Source organism: Lepisosteus platostomus, chromosome 5, assembly GCF_059453375.1.
Source record: "Lepisosteus platostomus isolate fLepPlt1 chromosome 5, fLepPlt1.hap1, whole genome shotgun sequence".
Taxonomy (NCBI): Eukaryota; Metazoa; Chordata; class Actinopteri; order Semionotiformes; family Lepisosteidae; genus Lepisosteus; species Lepisosteus platostomus.
Window position 1 is genome coordinate 44613514 of NC_142615.1, and position 24572 is coordinate 44638085.

Sequence of the window (24572 nt, forward strand, 5' to 3'; positions counted from 1 at the left end):
GTCTAAATACCTTTGCAAGAAGTACTTCAGAATCCCAGTCAAATCCAGTACAATTGCTGCACAGATGTGCATTCTACAATTAGAAAACTGTCCGTTTAATCAAACACACCGCATAAAGCATTTCTTAAGCAGGAGATATCGTTTTGGAATGCGTCTTTCTATAAAAATAAAATTACTTCAAGGGCGCTATAAGCAGAGGTGTGAAAGCCTGCTCTAAAGAAGAACTATATCCAGAGATGCCAAAGAAGTCGAGGTTTCACCACGTGAGAGAATGCATCTCAGAAAATGAAGTTGCAGTCGCTTCCACGCATCATAACACTACTAGGTCAGACAACAAGAGCTGAAGAGCCGCTTTCGAGAGTATTGCGGCCGAACGCTTAAAGAGCTGGATTAAAGCTCCAGTCTTTTCGGGGGCATCTCTTGGAATCACACCGCTGCAGCGTATCTCCTTGTTAAGAATCCCTTTTTTTTTGTTGCTGCCTCCAGATGTAAACCAGATTCAGAAAAGAATAATTTGAACAACATTATTTGGGTGCGGTGGCCAAGTGGTAAGGTGTTGGTCTTGTAAACCAACGTTTGTGGGTTCAAACCCCACCTGTGCCTGTTTCATTTGTCACTACTTTCCTTGAGTTACAGAGTCTTTAAAAAACTTGCAATGTAGGAGTCTCTATAGTAAGAGAATGTAACTGTTGCCAGTGATTAGTGTTCTTGCATATCCTGTTTTTTAGTCGACAAAGCCTGTGTTTCTTCACACCCATCTTCCGAATGATCGCCTCAGCATTAGGAAGGAACGTGCGTTTGGTACAGCCCCCACTCCACAGTCTGATCACAAACAGATCGGGTGAGCTGTCAGTCTAGGTTGAAAGTAACGTTCGAAAGCACTAAAAATCTGACTTAGGAACGAGAAGACCGTGTTTTTATAAACAAGTAAACGATAAAATAATATAAGTAATGGGACAGAACATTGCCTGCCTGCAAGACTATGTCATGCTAAATGCCACAAATTGTGTTCGTCCAGTCGTGTCAATTGTCCTAAAGTTAAGGAAGATCGGATTCAACTGGTGCATTCAGCATGCGTTTCTTCAGGATAGTCGAGTGGTTTAAAATAGAAAATTTATAGATTTGTGTCTTTTAAGCTTTGTGCTCCGCTCTCCAAATACAGGCATGGGTTAAAATCCGACTCCCGACAGTCAGGCATTTTACCCTGTCTTTTTTTACCTGTCTTTACACTGTTTCAGTCTTCTTGTACTCGCTGACAATCACAACAGGAGGAAAACGGAGAAACTGCTTAGCAAGAACATAATGGACAGGAAAAAGCTTCATGAGCACGTGAATGTGATTAGCAGCAGTAAGGTATGCATTCAAATGTTGAAACCTCAATTATAAAAACAGCAGAGGAAAGGTGCAGCACAATGCAATTTGTGAGAATTCGCAGGTTTTTATGCTGCTTGGACTTCTTTCAAGCCTATGAAGTGACCCCCGTTTCATTTTCATTTTCAAACCTCAGAGCCGAATAACAAAACAGTTTCATGTGTGACAGCATTCCGTTGGAAATACCGTTTCCACGATGTATTCGGCGAACCTGAATGAAATATTTTAGTGCTGGCTCAAATGCGAGGAATTTCAGAAAAACCTGGAAAAGCAACGCTTGCAGTAAATGACATAAATTTAAAGCGTGTAGTCGGCATGAACAGAACAACACAATGCTCTGTAAAAATGATCTGAAGCCGCAATTCCTCTTTTATCTAAGGCAGCTCATTCCGATACGATGTTTCTGCATAAGAAATGAGAAATGCCAAACTCCAAACACGTTGTTGCTATTATTGTTACCTTTGCTCCTGTAGTTTTAAACTCTAATCAGTGGGTATGTAATGTTGTAAAGGGGCTGGACTACTTTTTTCCATCCAAATTCCATTATGTGAATTTATTTTTTTGAATATAAGCATTAACAATACAATGCATGCTCAAAAACCGTTTCTTATTAGCTTAGGAAGCGGCAGTGTTTTGACAAAGTGTGGTATTCGAAAAGTAAATGCTGAAGTGTTTAATGCTTGTGAGCAGATCTCCCACAATTTAGACAAACTCTTGTTCGGTCGATGATTTCAGATCAAAATCTGAATCAAGTGGAAAGAAAGCTGAATTCCGCAAAGGTCATAAGGCACTGGGTATCACTGTTACACCATCAGGTCATGCTAGGAGGATTTGGGGGATCAAACTGACACAGAGGGACACAATGTGGGGACTGAACCCACAGTTCTGAGATTAAGAGATTCATGCTTTATCAACTGCGCCTATTTATTGCTAGTGCTACAGCAGTAATGTTTCTGGGTGTGGATGAACATGACATAGTAGGCTGACAGCAGGAACACATGGCCCACAATCACTGACAATATCACTATCAGATTTGGCTGCAGTATATTGTGTTGGGAGCAGCAATATCTTTCCTGTAGAGATAGGAACATCCAGAGTGGAGACGCCGGCGAATGAAAACGAAGCTTCATATAGTACGTGCGCGCTACCACTGAATTAAACTCCCGATAGTGAACTTTTTCTGCAGGTCTTTAATTGTGTTAGGAAGAGTGAACAGTCAACAGAGCGCATTTTAAAGGCCAAAGCAAGACAATTAGATGTGAAGAGAATTCAGAACAGGAGCCTCTGCTTCTCTGTTTACTGAGCTTTCGGTGAACGTCAAAGTGAAAGACAAATTCACTATTTTCACTTTTTAATTAAGGAACAAGAAAACACCATCCTTCGAGCCGGATTCAAAACCGCGACATAACAATCGCCCACTGCTTTTTTAAACAGTTTTACGCTCTAGCAACTGAGCTATCGAAAGGTCGACTCCAAACGCACACGTTTTGTCATACGCGTAGCCCAATGTAGTGTAGTGTTTCTGTTTATTTAAATCCCAGTTCGACATCAAAATACGCACTCCCATAGTCTTGTTTAGTAGAAGAAATGGACCAGGATTCTACTGAATAATCTTCCAGAGGTCTTACAAAACGTTTGGAGGGACAACAGTGCAGGCGGAAATTGACTCTTTTTCTAGTGGGATCAGTACCATACAAAACCTTTCTTTTGGATTGAGAAGAGGATCATGGTGACACTCAAAACATCCCTGTCTTTGCTTGTTTCGAGGACTTTTGAGCTGCAAACATCGGTTCAAATCAAAACTCTGCTACTGCAGTTGCTTCTTGGAGAGTTTCTTCAAATCTTTCAACTGAACTTCTTGGGATATTGACGATGATACCATACAGATTGTGGTTTTCTTTTGATCGAAAAGTTTATTAAAATATGAGCCTCTTTTACCTTTGTCTTGGATGTTTCGCAAGGTATAATACTTTCCCTTGCATCCTCAGATAAACATTCTAAATACCACAAAGTAACAATATATGGAATACCATTTATTTTAACATATGTTTTAAAATGTACTCTTATTTAAAGCTACATTTAGTGCTAGGTAAAGATAACGTTGCTAATACTGATGTAGTAGAACTGTAAGATGAATTGATAGCTTTATCTGAGCTAAAAAAGTCCTAAAACGCCTCCTATAACAGGAAAGGACTCGTAGCAAGATTAAACTCCAAACGTTGCTATTACATTATGCATTATGTAAACACGACCCATTTCAGCTTCTGGTGAGTGCAGTTTTTCCAAATGGAATCAAAACTACAGCTCGAATGAAATAAAAAAAGTTTATGTGTCTCCTTGCTGTAACAACTGTGCCAAAACTATTCAGATACATCAGAATAGCATCAAAACGTGACTCGATTTTATTGGATATTAGGAAATGTATTTTTGTGCATTTCCCCCTACGATCATAATACCTTCCTGTTTTCATCGTGTTTATTGTTTCTGCCTGTGATCTCGGAAATAAAGTATGTGTTCACCGAAATATTCCGGGAGTTTGCTGTGGTTTGAGAGGAGTGTATGAAGGTAATAAAGGACCCAGTGGGCATTGATTCGTCGAATATACGTATATTTACGGCGAAATTACGTCTATACGTATATATACGTCGCCTCGACGTATAATCAACGTCGAATTGCAACCGTAAAATCGACGACATGAATAAACGCATATATAACGTCGAAAACACATCTAACACAGTGCCTGAGGCTTTTTACTGTATGTATCGTGTGTGCCGCAACTAGGAGTATACGGCACTCTGCACAGTGCACGAAGTAAATTATTTTCGCAGTAATTAATTTATTATATTTACTATATTTATTATACACGTGTAAATTAATTACTGCCAAAATAATTTACTTCGTGCACTGTGCAGAGTGCCGTATACTCCTAGTTGCGGCACACACGATACATACAGTAAAAAGCCTCAGGCACTGTGTTAGATGTGTTTTCGACGTTATATATGCGTTTATTCATGTCGTCGATTTTACGGTTGCAATTCGACGTTGATTATACGTCGAGGCGACGTATATATATGTATAGACGTAATTTCGCCGTAAATATACGTATATTCGACGAATCAATGCCCACAGCTTGGCATACAAGGGTTTTGCTGAGGGGGTCTTGCCACCTGCCTGAAAAAAAACAGTAAAATGTTTGAGTGCCTATAGAGTTTCTATTTTTATTTTCTTGAGAAAAGTTGATACCATTTCCTGGACACCCCGTCCCCCATCAGTGCGCGGTGCCCGGGGAAAAATCTGTAGGGGGGCGTCTGAAATTCTGAGGGGGGGTGATATTTCGGTTGAAACGGAGCTGTATGGTGCAGCTACCCAAATGAAATCTCGCAGCTATGCCATTGATTAGTGCTTCATGATAGAAGATAACGACTAGCAATCTGGTATTTGCGATGAAGTTCAGTTTCACATTTTTCGTCACTCTCACGGTTTGTATTGCCTGGAGCGAAAAGTACCATAAGCGTTCATTTTTGCAGCTACATGGACGTTCTGAATCGTTAAGAAAAAAATGTTGTAAATCCAACAGAAAGCACAGACTGCTATAACTAGTCCTAGTTATATAACAATTTTAAGTATAATGATAAACTACTGCAAGGAATCGGTCCACCTGAGCAAACAGGATCGTAATGTTGACACTCAATAACGACACTGATATGTGCAGTTCCTGGACGGATAGCCCTCCTGCCCATCAAACAGACTGAGTGACTGTTCGTGTCATTTAGTGTTGTCTGACCATTGACAAAGTACAACTATTTTTTTAGGGCGCAAATTAAGTTAGGTAAATCTTTTTGCCCAAAACTGAAGGGGCAACATTCCCCCCTCCCCCCGTGATGCCAGGCCTGTCCCCATCCTATTCCATAATGTCATTATATAATATACCATACAACAGTGACCGATCCTTACTAACTGCATGCGTTAAAATTGCACATCAGCTCATAGCAGGGGGCACATAGCTGCGATGTATTATCAATGTTAAATTTCAACCATAATATTGACAACATTAATAAACGCATACGTTGAGAAAATATCGAACCCAGCATATTTTCCGGTTATATACCACAATGCATTGCTAGTATTCGTTGGTCACCATTTTGGACACGTTTTTCAAACGTAGAACTATATCCGCAAATATCTCAGCAATCCTCTTTTGACCTGTAAGTATGAACATTAATAATACTATCTGAATACGTACAGATCTTTCTTAATATTATTTTGATTAAAATAGTACGTGAATAAGCAAAAAAATGGCACATAAAATAGTGTGAATGGGGAAGATGACACAAAATCGTTTTGCCGTTTCTCTTATTCTTATTCTATGTTGTACTTTCAAACTTTGGGTACTCTTTAATTAGGACAGACTTTATTGCTCAACTGCTATGATGCAAGCCAAATTTTATACATTTATTTCAGCTTTGAGCTTAGTAAACCGTTCATTTTTTAGATTATACTAAAGAAGATATTAATCATCATTTATTTGGGAAGTAATATTATATAATTTTCTCCTAGCTGCGGTGCTGAAGTCCCACACTACATCAACAGAAAAAGAAATAAAGGAGCACGCAATGTGTTACTTGAAGAATGCATATGCAAGGCAGGGGGCCAGGAGATCTGGACTCTGAAAATAATAGGTTTTTGGTTCTGTTAGGACAATTAGACAGGGTTTGCAAATAGTGGACAAAAATCGTGTTAATATTTTTTTTTCTTGGAAATATAGAAGTTGTACATTTTAAAATGTATATTTGAATCAAAATGTGGTTTTGAGTTAGTGTGTTAATGTAATTAGTTTTGTGTTTGTCATTACTATACTGTATATTGCCATGTTGCCAGAATTTGTAGCTGAAGTTTAAGACTAGTTGTGTTTTTTATGATTATTGCCCATATGTTGATTGTTGATTGATTGTATACAATGTATAATTTGAAATACATATGTTTCAGGTGTGAATGTGTATTTTCAGAATAAATTTCTAAACCTAATCATTGGCTTGGTATACTTGTTTCTACACATATAAAACCTATCTTTTATGTATAATAGACCTCTACCCATATACGTATAATAGACCTCAAATGTTATCCGTATAATAGACCTCTAACCATATACGTATAATAGACGTCTAAAGTTATCCGTATAATAGACCTCTAACCATATACGTATAATAGACCTCTAACCATATACGTATAATAGACCTCTAACCATATACGTATAATAGTCCTCTAAAGTTTTCCGTATAATAGACCTCTAAAGTTATCCGGAACTCCAACCATATATGTATAATAGTCCTCTAAATGTATCCGTATAATAGAACTCCAACCATGTATGTATAATGAACGTCTAAACATAGACGTATAATTGACGTATAACTTTAGACGTATATTAGAATTTCATTCTAGACGAATTGTAGACCACATTTAGACGTCTAAGGTATGCGTTTAATAGACGTATATTATACGTCTTTTGCCCACTGGGGAGGGAGGACGCGCGCATTCCTCACGGGGAGCGCAGAGCAATGAGCCGCGCCTGCAGCTCTCTGAGTCTTTTCTTATATAACCACTGAGTCCGGACACAAAGCGTTTCCAGTCCGTGTTGGAGATTTACAGTTCAGAAAACGTCTGTCTCGAGCAGAAACTGATCTTTCTGCTTTAGTTAAGGTTATCGGAATCCGCAGCTGCTGTGGGGGTATAGCGTTTGTATCTCTCGTCTCTGGCTAAACACTATCTACTGTAAAGTATAGAAATAGACAGAAGATGAAATACAGCTACAAATACTTCACTAAGGCCGAGCAGATAGGAAAGTTTAAATCAAATGTTCTATAAATCGATCTGCCTATATTTTCGAACTCCCTGTTCGAGCTCTGATATAATCCTCTCTGCTCCTGTCGTTGTCACTCTGCATTCCGTAGGGCTACAGGTTGATTTCACAATGCCACATTTAATTAAATACAGGAGAAACCGCAAGGACAACAATATGTTTTATGAAATCTTCTTCTGGATTTATATTTCGGTCTTTTTCCTTTGAATGCATACCTTGCCGTGAATCTTTACTCGATTACAGGCACCCCAAACAGTTCTTAAGGCAGAAATCGAAGCCCATTTGATTTTCTGTTAATAACGTGTTAGTGTTCACGAAGCATTTCCCTGCACATCATGTGCCCACAAACCGGTTTCTCCGTTTTCCTCTTCCTGTCGTTGTTAGAGAGCACAACAAGATGGGACAAATGCAAGAGAGGGAAAAGGGAGCGACTGTCAGGAGTGAGATTTGAACCCACGCCTCTATTCAGAGACCAGGGGTGAGTTTCCCAAAAGCATCTTAGCGCTAAGAACATCGTAAACTCGCTCTTAAGATCGATCGTTGATTTACGAGTGTTTCCCAAAACCTATCGTAACTAAAGTAGAACGTTAAATCCTTCGTAATATGCGTGCTCCCCGACCCACTCGTTAATCACTAAGTGCTTCTTAAACCTGGCTACCTCTTGCACCAACCTTAGTGACAGAGATCGCCAGACAGAGCACATTCAATTCACGTCATGGGAATTCTCTGGAAATATGGATTACTAAGTGTTTATATTAAGGATTTTGATATTTTGTTGTACTATGTAAGAGTAAATTCGAAAAAATAACATTTATTTATACAGTTATGAATTTATTAGTCATCTTGGGTAAATTTCATATTCATAAGTCAAATGTTTTAATAATACTCCCACTTTTATTACTTTTGATGGGGTTTAAATTGTATTTAAATTCCATAATGAACGTAAAACATGTAACATTACAATGTAGCGCCACGCAGGGCGGGCTGAGAACGGCACCTGGGGACTACCGGACTGTATATAGTGGGACGGAGGCTAAGATACAGTCTCTTCCCTTCGTGTGTGTGTATGTTAGCGTAGGTGCAGCGCTGTAACCCCTGTCCCTGTGTGTGTACCTTTCCCGATTTGAGTTATTAAATGTGTTGTTCAACCCCATTCCCTGAGTCCCACGCCTGCTCCATTCCGTACCGAAACCTGCGGTCGATACAATATTTTAAGTTCGAATGCCGTTTTATGTTCTGTCTTGATTGTTTACGGTAAAGCTTAGACCTACTTGTTTTTAAATTTGATTATAGGTCTTGTATTTGTTGAGTGACATGTGCCAAGCTTAGTAGTTAATTTTTCCAGATGTCACGTTAATAAGACCAATTAAAAAGGAGTTCCAACACACCCAACAACTTTAAATAACAACAGTATTTTCTCTTGAAACACTGTGATTCCTAACGATGGCAGCGTGACAAAAAATATTGCTTTAAATCAAAGACGTCGTGCAGGACGCATACACTGTTCACACAGTTAAACTTGGTTTTCTTTTACGGCATGTCAGTCATTTATTTTATTTTCTCTTAGAAACAATAAGAGTCCCATTTTGTGCCTATCTATACGCTTTCGCTTAAATGTTTGTTAAATTATGTCATGTTTACTTCATATTCCTTTTCACAAAAGGGGTTAACAAAGAAGTACTTTATACTTGCTCATTAAATGATCGATTAAGAGGGGTTTGGGGAAACCCACGAAAAAGTAGCTCGTACGTACATCGTGAAGTTGCTCGTTAGTCTCTAAGATTCATCGTTTTTGGGAAACCCCAGAACAGCCAAGCAATGAGAAGACAGGAGTCCTTGAGTCTGGCGCCTTAGACCACTCGGCCATCCTGACGAGGTACATAGGTTGGTGTGTTAAAAGCACCAGAAGTTCACAAAAGTGAGAAATGCTTTACTGGAGAAGCGGCACGTTGCCTTTTGTTGCCTAAACGGATCGCGGAAATCAAATATTCGGATCGATTCAGAGTGTGCTTTACAGCCTTTGTGTAATATTTTAAATTGTTTTTTAAAAAGTGTGTACTGTGTTCTACGTTTAGGACTAGTTAGTGTGGTAGAATATGGAGATAATCTCCAGCTCTGAGCTCAACTGCAACAAGAAGTCGTGCTGAACAAGTCAGAGCCCAGCTGTACGTGTGCTCAGTGTGGTGCTCAGGACTCAGGGGTATTGGTTGTGGTTCTAATTTGCACGAACTGCAGGGGCTCTGAATCAGAACATTTCAATTTATCTGTTCAGTAAGTTAAAATGCAGGACACGTTAAAATAGGATTATTACTTTGTCTCTGTCCCGTTTGTATATAACTGAATGTCCCTTACAATTTTAAGGACACACACCTACTAATGCGATACTCATTGCAAATAGTCCCAAAACAATCACATCCGGCAGCTGCACGGTTGAAGGTGAACATGTATCGTATTCTAATGGCTTCTATTTCCATTGATGAATGAGACAGATTCACAAGGAGATCCTTCACACGATTAAGCGAACACATTACCTTTTCTGTCTGATGTAGAGGCTACATTTGTGTCAGGAGTACTATACGGGTAAGTCGAATACACTTTCAGTGGCTGCATCTGTAGCGCTTCATCTAAGAGGATTGTTAGAGCATAGAGGTGTTCACCCACCCAACTTATTGTTTGATCATCTAAGAGGATTTTTTTACTTTCGCACATGGTTACATTTGCCCACACAACATATAATCTCTGAATGTCCAATGGCTCAATAACCCTGTTTTCCCTTGGGAACCACCAGTGTACAGTCCCGTCCCATTCAAAAATATAACAGATATACTCAATATAGTCAATTAACAAATATACAAAGATATTATGAACAAGAGAACTCTTGTTCATATAGATCCAGGTTTACACAATTAATTTCATGCATACTCGAAGTGCTTGAAGTCTTGCTCTGCTGTTTTAAATATACCTCCAAAGCATTTAGTTGTGTTAACTACCAAATTATTTGAACTAATTTAACGTCATATTCAGGAAATTCAGCAGAAAGTCTTCAGACTTGTCATGGCTGTTGAAGAAGCCACCTCTTGAATCTCACCCAGGATTTCTTGAGAGATCATTCAGCGAGCGAGTCCTCCCTCTGGACTCCGCACTAAACTGAAAGCTGCACGAACTCCTTACTGTGTGTCCTGTACTGTTACAGGTGCTCTCGTCTAGATGTGGAGCACAGCGACAAGAAGACCTTGAACTTTTTCCATAAGTGAAGGAAAATTCAAAAGAGCATGAAAAGTATGGATCATATAAAACATCCATGGTACAACTCGAGAAAAAACTGAAGGACTAAACAATGACTTTTGATGATTACAAGAGATTCAAGAAACACAACCGTCCGCACACGGGCTTGGATCCTGAAAGCTTAAGTTAAAAGACAAAGTGAAGGATGCGAACTGTAAACTCTCTTCACGTCTTACAGTTTATGAAATAAAAAAAATTCTTATTTCTTAATAATTTCTTACTGCTGATAGACGATTAGATAGATAGATGCATTTTAACAAAATCACAATTACAAACATTTTGGGTTAAACTGTTATTCACACACTCTAACGGAGAGAAACGTTAGCGTCTTCAGGTGTGTGAGTCCACTTCTAAAAAAAATAAAAAATAAAAGTTATATGAAATAAATTGTTGTACGTTTTAGGCTTGCATAGCCTTATGAATATTTCGGTTAAATCTTTTTTTTCTGTAGTAATTTCAGTTGATATTAATATTAGTCATGATTTACAATTTTTGGACATGGTTCATCTTAAATAATTTTGTAATTAGTTTCAGTTTTGGAAAATCGCACCCAGAAGCTACCAAAACTGGTAATGTTCATATACTGTGTAATGCAATAGCAGTATTTTGGGTGGGAAAGCAAAGAGTATTTCTTGGTATGAATCCCAACACTTCATAAGTGGCGTTCGAGGACTTTTCGCTTCAGATAAAGCTGTCAATACATCATAGATTTTTACTCAATCAATATCAGCAGTGTTATCGCTACCGAACGCTAAATATAGATGCTGGCAATACTTCGTGAGATCTTCGTAAGAAAATCCAAAATACTACAGAAGCAATCAAATGTATACGTTTCTTTTGGATCAAGAAGAGGAGGATAATGATAAAACATGCCTGTCTTTTCTTTTTTCAAGGACAAATGGATTATTGTGGTGTAAAGATGGGTTAAAAACCAAAATCATCTGCTATTGCTGCTGTTTCTTTGATAGTTTCTTCAAATCATTCAACTGATCATCGATATCGAGGAATAATATACAAATTGTGGTTTTCTGTTAATTGTTAATTTTATTGTAATTACATCTTCGTTTTCAGATGTCTTGCATGTATCATATAATAGTCACTGTGCGTCCTCAGCTAAAATGTTTTAAAAAGTACGACAAAAGTACAATATGCTTAACAACATTTATGGTTATGTCTATATTAAAATGAAGGTAAATATACCAAGATATTAAAAAACTATTTTACAGTCCTAACCTCATAATGCTTGTGAAGTTTTCCAATAAATCCGAACTGTAACTTTGAAATATTATTGCTGAGAATGCAAAGAGAGTACAAAGATCAAATTCAATGAGTGAAAACACAAAAGTAGTTCACTAAACTGAGTTTCTTCCCTGAAATGATTTCCTTGCGAAGCACTAAGCAGCCTTGAACAGATCACGGAAATCAAATATACAGATAGGTTCAGAGTGTGCTTTCCAACTTTTGTGTAACATTTTCCTTTGATAGGGTGGAGTTGTCTTCACAATCTGGGTTAAATAAAAAGGAGTGACATCAGTGTAAAATAGCTTTCCTTCATGGGGAACAACGGTTGTGTTCCATATTTCTAATTCTTTTGGTTTCAAGATCTCAATTTAGTGTGAAACATAAAAGCACGCTGGATAAATCTGTTACATGTCATTTACAATGGTTTTTCAACTAATAGCCCGTGCAGGGATCAAACCCTAGCTGTTGGTACGAGTTGCATAAGGCTCTGCAACATGCAGATGAGAAACTAATCTCTGCTTCTTCATTATATACACAGTGAGCTATATATACAAGCCTACTGCCCCCTACGGGCTCTGTATTTGATTGTGGTACAAGACTGGTGGAGAAATGAAGTGAGGAGGGTGTGATCATTAAAAGGCTCATAGCGTCCCTGGGAGGGCTCAACCCACCACCCTTTTGGTTAACAACCGAGCCACAAGACTCATTATACAGCTTAACACTTCTCGGTCTCAGTGAAAGTGATACACTCCGTAAAATTTCGGTAGATTAATTTGTTTTTAAAGGAAACTCACCAACTGCGGCTGAGATCTACTGGAGTTTTTTCATTCTGTACTGCGATTTCTAAAGGGTACCCTGTGAAAATACGAGTTTTGACGAGAAGGGATGGACATCGTAAGGTCAGCAGACTTGGGGAATTGGACCTTTTGGTGAAGGCTGCGGGCTCAGCAGCAGCAGAACCTGATAAGTATCAATTGACTCCGATATACTTTGAAAACTTAATGTCTGGATTTAGAGACAGCCGTGCTACTGATGCACCATGGGGTCAATGTTTCTGGATCTGTTATTGAGAACAACACCTACACAAGAGCTGTGCAGGAAGAATAAAATGTGTTCTGGGAAAAAGAGACTCTCTTCAGAAGAGCGGTGCTCCTCACAGGAGAGAATGAAATAAAAAATTTAAAAAATCGCGACGCTGTTTTTTCTCCTTTGGGGGATTAAAAGTAGCTGCTTGGTGTGACCTCCTGGTGCAACGGTAGCGTGTCTGACTCCAGATCAGAAGGCTGTATGTTCAAATCACTAGGTCAGCTATACGTTTTTCAGGTTCTGCTGGTACTGAACCCGGAATTCTCACCATGCAGTTGAGTTCTATCTGTACACCACATAGATAATCTAAACAAAATAGAGCTGTTCAGGACACACAGTGAGGAGCTCACGCAGCGAATACCCTTGAACACAAAAGAGAAGGCACAGTTCACATCTGCTAAACATCATGTCTGACTTTAGAGACAGCTACATCAGAGAATGAAACAAACCTGAAAGTTAGGGAGTTTCAGGACACTTTTGTTTCATTTAAAAGTGTGTGAAGCCTTTAAATGTAATTTGAAAAAAAAAAACGCTATTGGACATTAGCTGGTGCTTTTGTAACGATTTGCTATTTCATGCTGGAAAGAAAAGGAAACAGACCCAATGTAACAATGTAAGAAACAGCAAAACGATTTTGTGTCATCTTCCCCATTCGCACTATTTTTATGTGCCATTTTTTGCTTATTCACGTACTATTTTAATCAAAATAATGTTAAGTAAGATCTGTATGTATTCAGATAGTATTATTATTATTTATACTTACTCGTCAAAAGAGGATTGTTGAGATATTTGCGGATAAATACTTCAATCTTCTACGATTGAAAAACGTCTCCAAAATGGTGACCAACGAATACTAGCAATGCATTGTGGTATATAACCAGAAAATATGCTGGGTTAGATATTTTCTCAACGTATGCGTTTATTAATGTTGTCGATATTATGGTTGAAATTTAACATTGATAATACATCGCGTTTATGTGCCCCCCTGATGTGCAATTTTAACGCATGCAGTTAGTAAGGATCGGTCACTGTTGTAAGGTGTTATATATAATGACATTATGGAATAGGATGGGGACAGGCCTGGAGTCACGGGGGGAGGGAGGAGTGTCGCCCTTTCAGTTTTTGGCAAAAGGATTTACTTTACTTAACTTGCGCCTTAAAAAAAATAGTTGTACTTTGTAAATGGTCAGACAACACTAATTGACACTAACAGTCGGACTGTTTGATGTGCAGGAGGACTCTCTGTCCAGGAACAGCACATATCAGTGTCGTTAGTGAGTGTCAACATTACGATCCTGTTTGCTCAGGTGGACCGATTCCTTGCAGTAGTTTATCATTATACTTAAAATCATTATATAACTAGGACTAGTTATAGCAGTCTGTGCTTTCTGTTGGGTTTTACAACTATTTTTTCTTAACAATTCAGAACCTCCATTGATGTAGCTGCAAAAATGAACACTTGTGGTACTTTTCGCTCCAGGCAATCCAAACTGCGAGAGTGACAAAAAATGTGAAATTGAACTTCATGGAAAATACCAGATCGCTAGTCGTTATCTTCTATCATGAAGCACTAATCAATGGCATAGCTGCGAGATTTCATTTGGGTAGCTGCACCATACAGCTCAGTTTCAACCAAAATATCACCCCCCCTCAGAATTTCAGACGTCCCCCTACAGATTTTTCCCTGGGCACCGGCTCTGTTGGGGGACGGGGTGTCCAGGAAATGGTATCAACTTTTCTTAAGAAAATAAAAATAGAAAATCTATAGGCACTCAAACATTTTTTTTTTCAGGCAAGGGGCAAGACCCCTCCACAAAACCCTTGTATGCAAAGCTGTGTAAATAAATTAATTACTGCGAAAATAATTTACTTCGTACACTATGCAGATTGCCGTATACTCCTAGATGCGGCACAAACAATGTATAAAAAGCCTTTGGCACTGTGTTAGATGTGTTTTTGACGTTATATATATGCATTTATTAATGTCGTCAATTTTACGGTTGCAATTCAACATTGATTATACATCGCGCCAATGTATATATATATGCATAGCTATCGCTGTGATATATACGTATATTTGACGAATCACTGCCCACTGGGAAGCCAGGGTATCAGCTTGTTACCCTCTCCCACCCCTCTCTGTGTACAGTAGAGCCACCTGTCCTGACTGGAGGAGCTCATCGAGCAGTGTCTGGAGAGAAACCAGGGTATCGGCTTCAACAACGGACCTGGGGAGCTTGTTCCCCCCTCCCACCCCTCTATGTATACAGTAGAGCCTCTTGTCGTGACTGGAGGAGCTCATCCAGCTGTGTCTGGAGAGAAGCCAGGGTATCAGCTTGTTCCCCCCTTCCACCCCTCTCTGTGTACAGTAGATCCTCCTGTCCTGACTGGAGAAGCTCATCCAGCTGTGTCTGGAGAGAAACCAGGGTATCAATTTCAACAACAGGGCTGGGAAGTTTGTTCCCCCCTTTCACCTCTCTCTGTGTAGAGTAGAGCCTCCTGTCCTGACTGGAGAAGCTCATTCATCTGTGTCTATAGAGAAGCCAGGGTATCAGCTTGTTCCCTTCTCCCACCCCTCTCTGTGTACAGTAGATCCTCCTGTCCTGACTGGAGGAGCTCATCCAGGTGTGTCTGGAGAGAAGCCTGGGTATCGGCTTGTTCCCCCCTCTGTGTACAGTAGAGCCACATATCCCAACTGGAGGAGTTCATCCAGCTGTGTCTGGAGAGAAGCCAGGGTATCAGCTTGTTCCCCCCTCCCACCCCTCTCTGTATACAGTAGAGCCTCCTGTCCTGACTGGAGGAGCTTATAGGCATCCTCTCACGAGGCTCCAGTAAATGTAGGTGTTTGTGCATTTACAGGCACAATTATTAATTGTAGCATTAAGTCAGAAAATGATTATTTGATGGCTATTAGAAGACCGTCCCAGCGGGATACTCAGCAACACACACACTCGGATACTAATACAAGAGAATACATTTATTAATGCATAAAATGTGCATTTGAACGTAACAGATCTTATAGTGAGGGTTACCAGAATACAAAAGGTATACATTCAATCACGAAGAGTTACAAATACTAAGAGGGACATACATTCAGTATATCATTCATTTAGACCATTTCATAAATGAACTTGGTTACAACTTCTACACTAAATACTCTAAACCAAGTACATAACTCATAGGAATTAAATTGATATCAACTGGCATTGAGGCAGTGCTGGTTTGACGTGAGAGAAGGAGAAGGAGGGAGAGATTTCTGCTGCGGTGCGCTGCTGATGCTCTCTGAAGACCGGCTAGTTAGTGTTGGCTGAAACTAGCAGAGTTTGCACACAGAAAAGTGACTGCAGATCTGAGCAAGTCACACTCTTTAGACAGGAAGAAGACCGGTTTGTTCCCGATGTAGCGCGAGTCCTGAATACTGATATTCAGCTGTCCACAGTTCCAAAAGTAGTTCACTCGTTGATCAGGTGAGCGTTCACAGTGGGTTCACGAGGCATGCTCCTGGGCTAACCTCAGGTGGATCCTTTGGTTACACGCTGGCAACCTCCGTTCTCAACTCTTAGAACAAGGAAAAGTCCTGGCACTGGGACAAACTGGCTGTTACGTGACTGTCTGAGCTGAGTCTGAAGATGTCCAGGAGGAGCTGGAGGTTTACCTGGAGGAACTACGGTCGCTCATTGGTTGAAAGATCCATGGGCATTTGAGAATCATTTTGTGACTTACTGCTACAATTAACAATTGTCCCAGGAAATGCACAAAACCCTACAGTTATTGGTGTCTCGTGAGAGGATGATTAACCATGAACTCTGACCTTGGGGTTGTAAACCACTTGGGATGAGACTCTCCTTTGGAATCTGCACCAGAGATGACCATTCATTAGGGTGGCTGATGGGACTCAAATTTGGGAGTTGTTCCTTATCAGAACACTCTATCAGCTAGAAAAACACCTTAAATGTGAACCAAATGGAATGGCCTCTCTGTATCAAGCACCACTTGAGATGAGGGAGAGAGAGACTGGCAAGGGAGCAGCAAACTTAATTCCTGTATTTTAATAAACCTTGCCGCTACAACGGTCTTTCTCCTGAGTGAATGCGCTGGTGGGTTTTTAAGTCACTTGAGCAACTAAAACTCCTCCCACACTGACTACAGCTGAAAGGTCTCTCTCCTGTGTGAATGCGCTGGTGTGATTGTAAGTTGCTTATCTGAATAAAACCCTTCCCACACTGACTGCAGCTGAATGGTCTCTCTCCTGTGTGAATGCGCTGGTGGGCTATTAAGCTACTTGACTGACAAAAACTCTTCCCACACTGACTGCAGCTGAACGGTCTCTCTCCTGTGTGAATGCGCTGGTGGGTTTTTAAGCTACTTGACCGACTAAAACTCTTCCAACACTGACTGCAGCTGAATGGTCTCTCTCCTGTGTGAATGTGCTGGTGTGATTCTAAGGCGCTTATCTGAATAAAACCCTTCCCACACTGACTGCAGCTGAATGGTTTCTCTCCTGTGTGAATGTGCTGGTGGACTATCAAGTTACTTGACCGACTAAAACTCTTCCCACACTGACTGCAGCTGAACGGTCTCTCTCCTGTGTGAATGCGTTGGTGGGTTTTTAAGTCACCTGACCGAATAAAGCTCTTCCCACACTGACTGCAGCTGAACGGTCTCTCTTCTGCGTGAATGCGCTGGTGGGTTTTTAAGTTACTTGATTGACTAAAACTCTTCCCACACTGACTGCAGCTGAATGGTTTCTCTCCTGTGTGAATGCGCAGGTGGGCTATTAAGTTACTTGACTGACTAAAACTCTTCCCACAATGACTACAGCTGAAAGTGTGAAGGTGCTGGTAGGGTTGTGAAATGCTAGACTGACAGAAAGGCTGCTTCTCCCTGTGCCTTAATGGCAGTTTGTCCACTCCATCTGAGCAAGGCCTTGAGTGATTCTTCTTCATCCCCTGATCGTGCTGGGGTCTCTTATTCTGCAAATGCTCCATGGAATGGTCTTGCTCTGTGTGCTGAAACTGAGATTTGTTTTCTCCATAGTGTCCCTCAGTGTGCTGCTCAGCCGTGTGAATCATCTGGGGCTCCTTCTCCAGCTCTCTGAGACTAAAACCATCCAGTTCATTCAGTTGTTCCTCTCTTTGCCCAAGAACAGACATACTCTCTAGTTCATTAAAACTTTCAACAATTTTCTCAGTAACCAGATTATTAAACCTGTGTGTAAAGCATTCAGATACTAAGGGATCATATGACTGTTTCAGACTCTGCAATGACAGTCTTTCGACTTGAACAAAACAAGGCCTAATTATTATCAAGCCCTGTAGGAGCTGCTGTTGCTCCACCCTGTACTGACTCTCCTCTGTGTGCTGTATCTCAGTACAGTTCTCTTTACCAGGTACATCAGTCTGCTGCTCTGCAGGGTCAATCAACTTGGGATCCATATCCTGCTCTGTAAGATTTAAAGCACCCAGTTCTTCACTGTGCTCTTGTACAGAGACACAGCCCAGTTCATTACAACCTTGTGTAATATTGGTTGTGTCCAGATTATTCATCTTCTCTGTAAAATCATCACATACTAAGAGCCTAGGTGTCTCACTCTCAGGCTCTGTCTTCATCATGGGCACAGAGTCCAGATCCTTGATACTCTGTCTGCTCTCTGTGTGCTGCTCACTAAGTGCCTCTTTCCCTTCTGAGGCAGGGAGCTCTGTCTCCTGCATCAGACTGGAGCCCCATTCCTCCTCACTGCGCTGCTGTTCAAGAGGAGCCCTTTCCCCAGCGTCGGAGAGAACACTGGCCTCTGAGCCTGTAAATACAAGACAAGACCTTCATAAGAATAAACTTTATTTTATAGTTTCATACCTTTAGAGGTGGCTAATCAAAGCATTTTACAGAATGCCAACAACATAAAATACACAAAATTAGCACGATGAGAATACACAGTTAGAGGAGACAGTAGACAGTGGTACTAAGTACAGTAGGAAGAGAGGGGTACAGAACAGTTAAATAAAGACTCTTCTGAAGAAAAAGGTTTTGAGTCTGGATTTGGAGTTTAGAGAAGGTGACTCTCTGATACCTTGGGGAGAGAATTCCAGAGCTTGGGGCAAAACAGGAGAAGGCCATGTCACCCATAGAGTGTAGACAGACTGGGGGGAAAAATTGTTGAACACAATTAGAAGAGCTATGATTGCAAGGTAGGGAGTAGGGTGATAATATCAGACCAGTATGGAGGTGCCAAGCCAAGACTTGTAGTCTTATAGGTGAGCAGGAGGATTTTTAAGTCGATATGAACCCTGACAGGAAGCCAGTGCATGGACTACAGGATAGGAGTAATGTGAACACTTGCACTAGACCTGGTCAGGATGCTGGCTGCTGAATTTTGGACATATTGGAGTTTGTTCAATGTGGATTTAGAATCCCCAGAGAGTAGAGCGTTACAGTAGTCGATTCAAGATTAGACAACACTTTTCAGCAACAGTTAGTGATAACATAAGGCGTAGTCGAGCAATATTTATGAGGTGAATGAAAGATGTTCTGACAACATGCTGCACATGTGGGTCAAACGTCAAATATCATCCCCAAGTTTTTCAATTTAGACTGAAGCTCAAGTACGAGACCATCTGCAGACAGAGTTATACATTGGTTGTACAAAGTTGATGGGTGGTGCCAATAAGCATGATTTCAGTCTTGTCACAGTTAAATGAAGGAAATTTTGAGTCACCCAAGTTTTTATATCAGGGATACAAATAAATAGAATAGAGACAGCCACATCTGCATCAGGTTTGGTATGGATGTATATTTGAGTATCATCAGCATAGTAGTGATAGCTGAGGCCATGTGATCTTAAAAGCTTTAAACTACACACATTCATACAAGTACACTCACAATCAATTTGGGTTGTTTAAACATAGCGGAATAAGTGGGTATAAGGGCATGTTCTGATTTATCTTAATCAGAAACCTAACTACCATGTAAAAAGTAAGACTTCTGTAATAATATCACTATTACATTACATTTACATTAACACTCCACTGAGAGAGAGAGGGGGGGTTAATACAGACACATTGACTGGACACTACAGCACATTAACAATGCACTGAAACAGAGGTTAATACAGTCATGCTGACTGGACACTAGAGCACATTAACACTGCACTGAGAGAGAGGGGTTAATACACACACACTGACTGGACACTCCAGTATATGAACACTGCACTGAAAGAGAGGGGTTCATACAGACACACTGACTGGGCACTCCAGTACATTAACACTGCAATCAGAGAAAGGGGTTAATACACACACACACTGACTGGACACTACAGTGCATTAACACTGCACTGAAAGAGGGGTTATACAGACACACTGACTGACTGGACACTACAGTGCATTAACACTGTACTGAGAGAGAGGGGTTATTACAGACACACTGACTGGACACTCCAGTACATTAACACTGCACTGAGAGAGGGATTAATACAGACACACTGACTGGACATAACAGTAAATTAACACTGTACTGAGAGAGAGAGGTGAATACAGACACATTGATTGACTGGACACTACAGTACATGAACACTAGACTGAGACATACAGACATGGTCAAACTGTAACTTAGAGCATCTTACCACTGCACTGAGAGAGGAGTTAATACAGACACTGACTGGACACTACAGGACATAAAGTCTGCACTGAGAGAGAAGGGTGAAGACAGACACATTGACTGCACAATACAGTACATTAACACTGCATTGAGAGAGGGCTTAACACAGGCACTGCGACTGGACAATACAGCACATTAACACTGCAATCAGAGAAAGGGACACACACTGACTGCACATTAGATTACTTTAAAACTGCACAAAGAGAGGCTGGTTATTACAGACACACTGACTGGACACTCCAGTACATTAACACTGCACTGAGAGAGGGATTAATACAGACACATTGACTGCACAATACAGTACATTAACACTGCACAGAGAGAGGGGTTAATAGACACACACTGACTGCACATTACATTACTTTAAAACTGCACAGAGAGAGGCTGGTTAATACAGACACTGACTGGACACTGCAGGACATAAAGACTGCACTGAAAGAGGAGTTAATACAGACTGACTGTACACTATAGGACATTAATACTGCAATCAAAGAAATGGGTTAATACAGACACACTGACTGCACACAACAGGTCATTAACACTGCACTGAGTGAGAGGTTGATACAGACACTTTCTGGACACTACAGTACATTAACACTGCATTGAGAAAGAGAGGGGTTAATATAGACACACTGGTTTAATATTCAAGAGGACTCAATACAGACACAGACCCTGGACGACAGTAATACTTAAACCAATTAAAAAATGTTTATATACACAATCATTAGTATACTTATAAAAATTTAGACCAATACAACTTAAATACAATATTTATAAATGTTCATGTGGATAGCTGTGTCAGCATGTATAGGCTGCAAAGGTTTATTCTATGCTGAAAAAAAGAAGAGAGAAAAAACACGGCTCCACGGCCGAAACGTTGTGTTTTTGTCAGCATGGAATAAACCTATTGTTCATTTATAAATGTTGTTTCATAATGAAGTTGGAATACAAATTGATTCAGTGGAACAATTGTTGAATGTGAACGAGGTGTTTTCAGCACTGTAACCGGACAAAACAGTTCAGTTTCCAGTAAAGAATCCCGTTGCTACATCACACAAGTCTTTCCCACTTCACTCTGCATCTCTGCACTATGTTCTCACCAGTGAGGAAAGTTTTTATGACAGTTTGATAGTTTGTTAGATAACAAGAATGTTAACTCTTGTGAGATGTTTTCTTTAAAATAACATAAAAAATCTCACCATTGAGTTAGTTATAGACACTGTTCTTTAACACACTCTGACTTCATACAAGTCACCAAACTGACACCGGGGTAAAGTTAGCTTGAAGTTCGAAAACGATTTTGGCACGCCTGTAGCGCTTTCACGAAATCTCTTAGAGTTACAAAAACACTTGCTTTGTGTATAAAATACATTGTGGATGCTTTCTCAGCCTTTACTTTTAGTTTTTATGAAATTTTTATGACATTTTTTTGACCAAGCACGAATATTCTTTTGTCCATATCTCTGCAATGGAAGCACATGTGTGTAAAACACTTGGTTTCAGCAGTGTGGCTGTTGTATTTGAAATGCTATTGAGCCATGAAGACGACCCACCTGTCCCAGTGTGTTACCTGTAGTGTTATCTTCAGAAAATCCTAAAAAATATAAAGAAAGGTTCCACAACCCAAAACAAAGCTGGGAAAAGTCATTAAAAAAAATAAAGAAAGGGGCCACAGCCACAGCAAGGTTGTATACGGTTAGGGGAGCTGTCTGGTGTGTAAAACACCTGGTTGCAGCACTGTGGCTGTTGTGCTTGAAGAGCTATTGACTCGTAAATAGCACCCCCCTATCCCCATGTTCCGCCTGATAATGGTGCCACATTGAAAAAATCATAAAAAAATAAAGAAAGGGGCCACAGCCACAGCAAGGTTGGATGAGGTTCGGGGCCTGTCTGGTGTGTAAAACACTTGGGTACAGCAGTGTGGGTGCTGTATTTGAAATGCTATTGAGCCATGAAGAAGACCCACCTATCCCAGTGTGTTACCTGTAGTGTTATCTTCAGAAAACCCTAAAAAATATAAAGGTTCCACAACCCAAAACAAAGCTGGGAAAAGTCAGAGGACCTGCTTAGTGTGCAAAACTCTTGCAGCATTGTGGGTGCTGTGGTTTAAATGCTATTGGTTTGTGAACAGAATACCCCTATCCCAGTGCATTGTGCCATATTAAATAAAAGCATGAGAAAAAGAGATTCAGAATGCAAAGCTGTGTCAGTGTTCTGTGTAAAAAGTCGGTTTGAACATCATGGGAGCTGTTTTTAATAAGCTGCTGAGAAAAGAATATTTTAATCTTCCTGTTGTCAGTAGTATTGTGAATATAGTTGACCCTTACCTGAATGAAAACAGGATGTAAAGGAAGGGTTTCAGAAATCAAACAAAGCTTTATTCCCGTGCTTACAGTCTGGGTAATCGGAGACTGCACTGTTCTGCTTCCTATGGTCATATACGGGTTTTTCGCACGAAGCCGTATTGAACAGTATTTCTCGCGTTGTGAACGTGGGCACACAGCGGTCCCCCGGGTTCCAGTTCGTACGTAATTACGCATCAATGAAAAACCGGAGTTTTAAAAAAAGATAATTAGCTCACTGATAGTTTGATGTAAAGACTGTGGAAATATCCACGAGTCGTGGTCTTTAAAATGCTTTTGGTTTGAAGGCGTTCTGTGCTTCCATTGCGAAGATATTGACAAAATAATATTCGTGCTTGGTCCAAAAAATGTCATAAAAACGAAAAAGTAAAGGCTGAGAAAGCATCCACAATGTATTTTATACACAAAACAAACATTCTCGCAACTCTAAGAGGTTTCGTGAAAGCGCTACAGGCGTGCCAAAATCGTTTTCGAACTTCGAGATAACTTTACCCCGGTCACACTGACCTGACAGCTCCAGTTTCGTGTCCATTTCTTCTTTTATTCCTGCAGTCACTTCACAAGGAAGCGTCTGGGTACCCTGATCTCCTCCTGCTCCCGACTCCTTCTCCCACAGCTGCAATCTCCACTTCAGGCTCTCGTTTTCCTTCTTCAGCTGCGCCATTTCACTCCCGACACTGTCCTTCACACACTGTGTGATTTTAATCACGGCCCGTCTCACCAGGATCTGGGAGACGCTGCGGAGTTTTTCTTGAAACTCGTTCTCGGAGTCAGACATCCTGTTTCCAAAAACTTCTGACACTTCATACACGATCGATTTGAGCAAAACCTGCATGAAAGAGTCAAGCTGGGTTTGCAGATTTAACAAGCACTCCGCCATCCTTCTTCAGAGTCGGTCAGAAACAAAGGCTGACTTGCGATGTTTAAACAGAACAACTTCTTTATTTTTATTCTTCACAGATTCTGTTATCAGGCCTGTGCTCTGTTCAAGCATAAACACAACCGACAAGACTCTACGTTTTCAGAAACTGAAGTTATTAAAAAACAACTTCCTTCTTTATCTAAAGAAAATGATTCAATCACCTACACGTGGGTGAAATACATGCAGTGTCGCGCCGTATGATGACGTCATTCGTTAGCGTGGCGGCGACTTCAAGACAATCGAGAAGCAGAGCTGAGAAAGAGGAGTTTCTGCAGCCGGATATAAACTTCACTGCACCTCCTAGCGCCACCTAGTCAAGGGAAGTGAATCATCTGCGACTTGCGCCGTTCGTAAGTGTGAATTTTGTGAAACGCAACAGATTTTTTTTTGCCCTTCCACAACCCTCCTCCCCAACGAAAACGTCTCAAGTGGATTTTTGTTTTACATCTCCCTATGCAGGTGTTTGTTTAAAGAAAAAAATCCGTAATTTTCTCTCCAGCTGGCAGTATTTCTTCTTCACCCATAAGCAAGATTTGTATTTCATATTTCACAAATAGTATGAATGTTGTTGAAAAACAAGTTGTTCCAAGATAGGAAATAAATACTTGCATTAAACTAAATCAAGCCCTATGTGATTGTCTTTAATAATACATTCTATATGTCAAGACAGGAAGAAAGGCACCTCAGGATTTTGGACACAGGATCTCCTGTTTATTGAGAGAAGTTTTAACCACCTGTCAGTTTTCATGTCCAGGGAACTCGATGTGCTTTCCGTGTCCTCTACACCCGCCAGTAA

The 24572-nt window shown here is 40.3% G+C and overlaps 1 protein-coding gene and 1 non-coding gene across 2 annotated transcripts; one reads left to right on the top strand and one right to left on the bottom strand.

Moving 5' to 3' along the window:
- Positions 1-531: 531 nt before the first annotated feature.
- trnat-ugu (transfer RNA threonine (anticodon UGU)) lies at positions 532-603 on the top strand. The gene has a single exon. It is a non-coding gene; the product is annotated as a tRNA-Thr (tRNA).
- Positions 604-15868: 15265 nt separating this feature from the next.
- Positions 15869-23957, bottom strand: LOC148667027 (uncharacterized). The gene is made up of 2 exons (XM_088632680.1): positions 23362-23957; positions 15869-18638 (listed from the first exon to the last, which is right to left on the bottom strand). The coding sequence occupies exons 1-2, from the start codon at positions 23732-23734 to the stop codon at positions 16906-16908; spliced, it is 2106 nt and encodes a 701-aa protein (XP_088488806.1). The 5' UTR covers positions 23735-23957; the 3' UTR covers positions 15869-16905.
- Positions 23958-24572: the final 615 nt, after the last annotated feature.

Excerpts from the sequence above, each read along its gene's own strand:
- LOC148667027 (XM_088632680.1), bottom strand. The coding sequence starts at position 23,734 with ATGGCGGAGTGCTTGTTAAATCTGCAAACCCAGCTTGACTCTTTCATG. Across the intron at positions 18,639-23,361 it reads CACGAAACTGGAGCTGTCAG|GCTCAGAGGCCAGTGTTCTC; the intron begins GTCAGTGTGACC and ends TTGTATTTACAG.